The 8,932-nt window shown below is 38.9% G+C and overlaps 1 protein-coding gene across 1 annotated transcript in view; it reads right to left on the bottom strand.

Annotated features, from left to right (window-relative positions):
- Positions 1–4,120: 4,120 nt before the first annotated feature.
- The window catches only part of LOC120052181, a 31,132-nt gene continuing 26,320 nt past the window's right edge, over positions 4,121–8,932 (bottom strand). Inside the window, exon 6 of the mRNA XM_038999014.1 lies at positions 4,121–4,485. Coding sequence (XP_038854942.1) covers positions 4,121–4,485 — 365 coding nt within the window. The remainder of the gene's footprint in view (positions 4,486–8,932) is intronic.

The following is an 8,932-nucleotide window of genomic DNA, read 5'->3' as shown; positions in this document are numbered from 1 at the left end:
CAATAGTTTAGGCATGACAAAAGTAATTTTTCCAACAATTGTTTACAGACAGATTGTTTCACATATAATTCACTGTATCACATTTCCAGTGAGTCAGAAGTTTGCATACACTAAGTTGACTGTGCCTTTAAACAGCTTGGAAAATTCCAGATAATGATGTCATGACTTTAGAAGCTTCTGGTAGGCTAATTGACATAATTTGAGTCAATTGGATGTGTACCTGTGGATGTATTTCAAGGCCTACCTTCAAACTCAGTGGCTCTTTGCTTGACAGTTACAAAAGTATCTATATCCACAGTAAAACGAGTCCTATATCGAGATAACCTGAAAGGCCGTTCAGCAAGGAAGAAGCCACTGCTCCAAAACCGCCATAAAAAAGCCAGACTACGGTTTGCAACTGCACATGGGGACAAAGATCGTACTTTTTGGTTAAATGGCCTCTGGTCTGATGAAACAAAAATAGAACTATTTGGCCATAATGCCCATTGTTATGTTTGGAGGGAAAAGGGGGAGGGTTGCAAACCGAAGAACACCATCCCAACCATGAAGCACGGGGGTGGCAGCATCATGTTGTGAGGGTGCTTTGCTGCAGGAGGGACTGGTGCACTTCACAAAATAAATGGCATCATGAGGCAGGAAAATTGTGATGATATATTGAAACAACATCTCAAGACATCAGTCAGGAAGTTAAAGCTTCGTTGCAAATGGGTCTTCCAAATGGACAATGACCCCAAGCATACTTCCAAAGTTGTGGCAAAATGGCTTAAGGACAACAAAGTCAAGGTATTGGAGTGGCCATCACAAAACCCTGACCTCAATCCCATAGAAAATGTGTGGGCAGAACTGAAAAAGCGTGTGTGAGCAAGAAGACCTACAAACCTGACTCAGTTACACCAGCTCTGTCAAGGGGAATGGGCCAAAATTCACCCAACTTATTGTGCAAAGCTTGTGGAAGGCTACCCAAAACGTTTGACCCAAGTTAAACAATTTAAAGGCCATGCTACCAAATACCAATTGAGTGTATGTAAACTTCTGACCCACTGGGAACGTGATGAAAGAAATAAAAGCTGAAATAAATCATTCTCTCTACTAGTATTATGACATTTCACATTCTTAAAATAAAGTGGTGATCCTAACTGACCTAATAATTTTTACTAGGATTAAATGTCAGGAATTGTGAAAAACTGAGTTTAAATGTATTTGGCTAAGGTGTATGTAAACTTCCGACTTCAACTGTATATAGTAGATTCACACATGACAGATGTTATTTGGTAATTATTGTGGATGGGTTGATTTTCTTTATTGTGAGGACTGCGTTACATTGTTCAAAAGCAAAGGCAATGCCTCCGCAGTTAACACACAAATGTTATTGATATACTTTAATTCATTAACATCTCAGGTGCAAAGCTGATATTACTATTTATGAACTGTGTTTGTATATTCACATTTACACAATTGGTATACAGACAGCAAAAAGAGAATGACAGTTTACAGTTTTAAATGTGCCGACACCAGTGTAGCTATGGAATCATATTTATATGGGACAAATACAGGCCATAAATAAAGTAGCTACACCATCAAATATCTAATGAAGGGTTGATGTGATACATAGATAGGGGTAATCATTAAATGGTCCATCATAATTGACGAAATGAGCTAAATTAACAGCTACAATTTAGCCCAGCCTTAAATATTGCGAAAAGCGATCAAATGTCACTCAAGATCAAACAACAAATCAAGATCAATCCCTCACAAATGTTTCAATACAACATACATGAAAAAATGTATCTATGGACCTTTTGTGTCTAAAGGAGCCTAACAGCGATTGGTTCTATGGAGTAGGTGGCTTTATCTCAAACGCCTGCTCTTTTTATATTATGTACACAGCTGCAATCCACTGGCAAGGTTAACAATGTCCAGCTATAAAAATATACAGGGGAGGAGCCTACATTGAAACAACAGAACAGACAGTACTGAAAAGAAGCTTTGGCACAGCAATAGCATAGCAAACACGCTAGTGAATTGGATTAAAATATATGTTCCATTTGTTTTAACTTATACATTGGGATATGGGAAAAAAGGCACTTGAAAAGAAGGATTATCCTGATCCTGCTATTTACTCAATACATAGCTATTGAATTGGTCCGTATCAGTGGATGTCATCGAGGCCCCTATTTGACAGAATAAGAATGACCTACAAAGAAAGCCTGAAATTATAACAGTGCAAAAGTTCCAGGGGAATGTTCTCCCATAACAATTGTGTCTCTAAAAGGTTTTCTGGGTGAATATTTTTTAACTTTCATTTTGTTTCAACGTCCTCTTTATGATATACCGTCCTCTCCAGGATATGAGTTATCATGTCGGCCTCTCAGCATGAAGGAGCAAAATGGAAAGTCACTGTGTCAACATCCCCGCTGGCAACGCTGCGATGTAACTGGAGTGTATAGTAAACTGATGTCAGTTCAGGGTTGTCTCTAACCCATTTCAGTTCTTGTATACCTGTTCTCTCCTCCTAGGCAAGAAGAGGTAGGGAGGTAGGGGAGGGAAGGACGGACGGAGAGCGACAGGGAAATCGTTACAACACTGTATATATACATAATATGACATTTGAAATGAGTGTAATGTTTACTGTTAATTTTATTGTTTATTTCACTTTTGTTTATTATCTACTTCACTTGATTTGGCAATGTTAACGTATATTTCCCATGCAAATAAAGCCCTTAAATTGAATTGAATTGAGAGGGGAGATAAAAGGGGTAGTAAAGCAACAAAAATAAAAAAAATATCTTAGGGCTCTTTATTAGAAACTTTGTGCCAGAGGAAGGAAACAGAACAGGAAACTGATCAAATGCATTGTTATATACTATATGTGCTGTGTGGCTTCTCATTGTGCAACCCAACCCAACCATATCATATGGGCAAAACTGGTTGCATTGACATCAGGCCGGGTATCAAACTCAGGTGGTCTGTGCAACTCAAGACCACATTAACCCACTGACACAGAGCTAAAGCCTACAGTTGTAGCCACGAGGGCTGCTAAAGCTGCTGTATTGTCAATCAACCTGTAACATTTTTACTAACCTGATTATCTGTTCGTTTTTTAGGAGTTATCGATGCATAATCAATGTCAACTTGCACTCTTTCGGGTGAATCTGAGGAGCCAAATAAAGGAAAGTAAATATAGGCCTAAGGGGAGGTGTGACTAACTGACAGAGACATACAAACGCTCACCCCCCCAGGACAGGTGCTGTAAACACTCAGGACTCATTTGTTACTATGTGTCTCTGCGCTTGCAGTCTTTTTGGTGTCAGATAAGCCATGCTATTCAAGTAGTCATTGTCAAGAGTGTGTGTGCCTTCTGCATTTTCAACATTTAGCGAAGTTGTCTGGATTTATGGCACTTTCTGACCAAGCAGAGGAAGTGTAGAATATATATTACCTGCATCCTGTGTTCAAGCAAACATTTGCTACCTTTTCCAAAACACTACCCTTGATTGTAAAAAAAAGGCTAAGCATGTTTTGACTTTGGGGAGTGACCTCACACCTCTCAAAGATAAATACCTGCCTTGTGAGTGTTCATATCCCCTCTTCTTTAGATAGATTGCAAGTCCAACCAGCCCCGAGGCAACCAAAACGCAGATTACAGCAATAATAAGTAAACCCAGAGTCATCCCATCACTGTCTGAAATAAAACACAAGGACATTATTTTTGTAAAATATGTTTTGAATGAGCTCAACTACACTTCACTTTCACTTGGTAATTGTTATTTCCTGGATGGATTTAATTCAAAATGTGTCTTACCTGCATCATTAGGACGACCATCTTCACTGCAACATTTTGGGACATGAACTGTCTCATTGCTGACAGGGTTAGCAGCCACACAGCTGTAGGTGGAGTTGTAGTCCTTTCCCTCTACCTCCAAACGGAGAGAGAGATCGGTGGTGAGATCAGGACTGCTGGTCTGGTTTAGTATTTCCTCTCCCCTGTACAAGGTCAAGGTCACCTCTTTTTCATTGTCCACAGAACACACCACACTACAGGAGCTGCTGTCACACTCCGTCACCTGAGGTTTGGAAATAACATCTGGAAGAAAAATGATGAATAAATTGAAATTGCAACCTATATTAAATGTTTTTGTAATATACAACACACAAACACACACTTACTGTACACAGTGAGCTCAAATGTTGTAACATTTTTTCCTTCATCTGTTATCTCCAGAGTGTAAAGCCCAGCATCGTCTATCTGAATGTCTGACAGAGTGAAGTATCTTGTAACATTGTTCAAGTGGAGGCGGTTTTCAAATCTCTTCACAAGGGTGATATTGCCTTCTTTACCAGGGAACACATTTGCAATACTGCCAAGTTCTCCATAAAGTAAATTGCCAGACTTGATCACCCTCTCTGGAAAAGAGAAAGACTGTCCCACGATGCCTTTCACCTGCTGAATCTCAGACTGGACTGTTTGCTGAGAAGCACAGAGTACTGAGGAAAGAGAGACTAAATATCAACACAATGACTGCAGTCACACACTACATCTCACAATACAAGGATAAGTGTTTAACATGTCAGTAACTGCATCCATATGATATTGTGATCTGATGTCAGACTGCACTGAAGATGACAATGACATTCAATCATTAGTTCATTTTTTCATTTTTTCTGCATGTCTATAATGTAGTCGTCTGGAATGACACTGCTGACTTTAGTATCACAGTCCTTCTTAGTTATTTACAGGCCTAATGTGATGGTTGGGGGCAGGAAATAATTGTTAGGACTAGTAGTTGAATATTTTGTCAGAAATTAAGTTCACATGGAAATGCATTCTCTGAGTGAGGGAAGTTCTTCCCCAATTGACTGTTGTTTTTTCCCCAAAATTAGAGTCAAGGATATCACTGAAAAAGCACATGACTTTACAGAGATATTTCACTACCAAGTAATATAACTTTCCACTACAGCCTCTTAAACAGCCTAGATTGTATCTTTTGAATTTCAGGGTCAGAGGAACATTGCAACATGACAGAGTACTAATGTAGGCGTTAGACTATGTGTTATTTGTTGAAATAAGGTTGTGTTGAGAACACAGAAACAGAGACAAGGAGCATGATGGTTGTCCTACTAGCAGTAGGGAAGAGGCTGGAATTCTGTACATATGGACACTGCAAAAATAGTATGATTATAAGCATCTGTAGCCTGTAGAAAAGTGTGTGCAAATGTAATTATCTAGACTGAAGTAACGTACAGTTGAAGTCGGAAGTTAACGTACAATTTAGCCAAATACATTTAAACTCAGTTTCAAGTTTCCTGACATTTAATCCTAGTAAAAAATTCCCTGTCTCAAGTCAGTTAGGATCACCACTTCATTTTAATAATCTGAAATGTCAGAATAATAGTAGAGAGAATGATTTATTTCAGCTTTTATTTATTTCATCACATTCCCAGTGGGTCAGAAGTTTACATGCACTCATTTCGTATTTGGTAGCATTGCCTTTAAATTGTTTAACTTGGGTCAAACGTTTCAGGTAGCCTTCCACAAGCTTCCCACAATAAATTAGGTGATTTTTGGCCCATTCCTCCTGACAGGGCTGGTGTAATTGAGTCAGGTTTGTAGGCCTCCTTACTCGCACACGCTTTTTCAGTTATGCCCACACATTTTCTATAGGATGAGGTCAGGGCTTTGTGATGGTCATTCCAATACCTGGACTTTGTTGCCCTTAAGCCATTTTGCCACAACTTTGGAAGTATGCTTGGGGTCATTTAGGTTATGTTGATATAGGACTTGTTTTACTGTGGATATAGATATGTTTGTACATGTTTCCTCCAGCATCTTCACAAGGTCCATTGTTGCTGTTCTGTAATTGATTTGCACTTTTCGCACCAAAGTAGGTTAATCTCTTGGAGACAGAATGCGTCTCCATCCTGAGTGGTATGATGGCTGAGAGGTCCCATGGTGTTTATACTTGCGTACTATTGTTTGTACAGATAAACGTGGTACCTTCAGGCATTTGGAAATTGCTTCAAAGGATGAACCAGATCTGTCGAGGTCTACCATTTATTTCTGAGGTCTTGGCTGATTTCTTTTGATTTTCCCATGATGTCAAGCATAGAGGCGCTGAGTTTGAAGGTAGGCCTTGAAATACATCCACAGGTACACCTCCAATTGACTCAAATGATGTCAATTAGCCTATGAGAAGCTTCTAAAGCCATGACATCATTTTATGGAATTTTCCAAGCTGTTTAAATGCACAGTCAACTTTGTAAACTTCTGACTCACTGGAATTGTGATGCAGTGAAATAATCTGTCTGTAAACAATTGTTGGAAAAATTACCTGTGTCATGCACAAAGTAGATGTCCTAACCGACTTGCCAAAACTATAGTTTGTTAACAAGAAATTTGTGGAGTGGTTGAAAAACGAGTTTTAATGACTTCAACCTAAGTGTATGTAAACTTCCGACTTCAACTGTAAGTGTATGTAAACTTCCGACTTCAACTGTATGTTAATCAATTGAAAATGACAGAGATTTTCAAAATAACAGTTATGAGTTATTGAGTTATTGTTCCAAGTTCCATGAGCAGCTGGTAAAATGATGAGCTCCTAATATCTAGTATTAGATATCATATTTCAAATGATTTTGAGGAATGTAACATTCCAACCCGCGGGACGGTTGAGCTAATGTAGGCTAATGTGATGAGGTTGTAAGTAAAAAGAAAATTTCCCAGGACAAAGACATATCTGATATGGGCAGAAAGCTTAAATTCCTGTTAATCTAACTGCACTGTCCAATTTACAGTAGCTATTACAGTGAAAGAATACCTTGCTATTGTTTGGGGAGCGTGCACAGTTATGAACTTGAAAATGTATTAATTAACCAATTAGGCACATTTGGGCAGTCTTGATACAACATTTTCAACAGAAAGGCAATGGTTAATTGAATCAGTCTAAAACTTTGCACATACACTGCTGCCATCTGGTGGCCAAAATCAGACCAAGAATAGTACATTGTGACTGTTCTCTTGCATTTCAAAGAGCATAAAAATAAACACTTTTTTTAAATGCCTGTTTTCTTTGTATCATCTTTTACAAGATCTAATGTGTTATATTCTCCTACATTCATTTCACATTTCCACAAACTTCAAAGTGTTTCCTTTCAAATGGTATCAAGAATATGCATATCCTTGCTTCAGGTCCTGAGCCACAGGCAGTTAGATTTGTGTGTCATTTTAGGCTAAAATAGAAGAAAAGGGTCCTTATCCTTATTAAGATATAGGAAGAAGGACTAAGAATATAACATCAGAAGAAAAGAATACATCAGAAGACAACTTTTATCCTGATAACTCAACTGGATAGCTAACAAGCCACAGTAACAGTTGTTTACACGTTGCTAGGGAGCTGCTAAGAGTTCATCTGCTGCATCCCTAGTTATAAATGATGTGGTTAATTGTGTGGATAAAAGGCAAGGTTGAGATGCCCTCTTCAATGACCTGTCAAAGGCTTTTGATACTGTTGATCACTCACTGATAATTCAGAGGCTTTCCTCAATTGGCTTAGACCAGTAACTGTAACTATTTATACAATTCATTGACAGATCAATGTGCATCTACTGATGGTGTTAAATCAGGTTTCCTCGATATTACGAAAGGTGTCCCGCATGGGGTCGATTTTGGGTCCTGTACTTTTTACTGTTTACATTAACAAAATCGACTTGTCTGTAAATAATTGTAACCTGCACTTGTATGCCGATGATACTGTTGAGTATGTTATTGCCCCCATGGTTGACAAGCTCTATCTGAACTACAATCTGCCTTCATTGTATTACAGAAACACTTTATTGACCTGAAATGAGTACTGAATGCAGGTACAAAGTATATGTTGTTCTCTAGAGCGCATAAAAATAACTCTGATGATTTAAGCATATGTACTTTGGATGGTGTCCATATTGAGTGTGTCCCTGCTTGCAAGTATTTGCGCATCTGGATAGATGAAAAACCTTCTTTTAAAAAGCATATTGATAAGTTCATTAAGAAGCCAAAATTCGCTATTCAGTCAACGTTCCTATCGGTCCTAGACTATGGCGACATCAAATCAAATTGTATTGGTCACATACACGTGATTAGCAGATGTTATTGCGGGTGTAGCGAAATGCAGCTGCTACTTCATTAAAGCCGTTAGATGCAGTTTATCGTAGCCCACTGTGCTTTATTACGGGCAACAGTTGTAGCACTCATCATTGCATTTGTATTTGTATTTATTATGGATCCCCATTAGCTGCTGCCAAGGCAGGAGCTACTCTTCCTGGGGTCCTTCAAAATTAAGGCAGTTAAACAATTTAAAAAACATGACAATACACTCATTCATTACAGAATTCACAACACACTAAGTGTGTGCCCTCAGTGCCCTGTTTGTGTTACCTCACAGTCCCCGCTGTTCCATAAGTTGTATTTTACATGCTTTTTAAATCTGATTCTACTACTTGCATCAGTTACCTGACGTGGAATGGAGTTCCATGATGGCTTTATGTAGTACTGTGCGCCTCCCATAGTCTGTTATGGACTTGGGGACTGTGAAGAGACATCTGGTGGCATGTCTTGTGGGGTATGCATGGGTGTCCGAGCTGTGTACTAGTATTTTAAACAGACAGCTCGGTACCTTCAGCTTGTCAACAGCTCTTACAAAAACAAGTAATGAGGAAGTCTTACTCTCTTCCACTTTGAGCCACGAGAGATTGACATGCATGCCATTAATGTTAGCTCTCCGTAAATTTTTAAGGGCCAGCCGTGCTGCCCTGTTTGAGACAACTGCAATTTTCCCAAGTCCGTCTTTGTGTCACCTGACCACACAATTGAACAGTAGTACATGTGCGACAGAACCAAGGCCTGTAGGACCTGCCTTGTTGATATTGTTGTTAAGAAGGCAGAGCAGCGCTTTATTAT

The sequence above is a fragment of the Salvelinus namaycush genome, chromosome 8 (genome assembly GCF_016432855.1).
Source record: "Salvelinus namaycush isolate Seneca chromosome 8, SaNama_1.0, whole genome shotgun sequence".
NCBI lineage: Eukaryota > Metazoa > Chordata > Actinopteri > Salmoniformes > Salmonidae > Salvelinus > Salvelinus namaycush.
The sequence above is the reverse complement of the archived record's forward strand: the minus strand, read 5'-3'. Positions and strand labels throughout refer to the sequence as shown.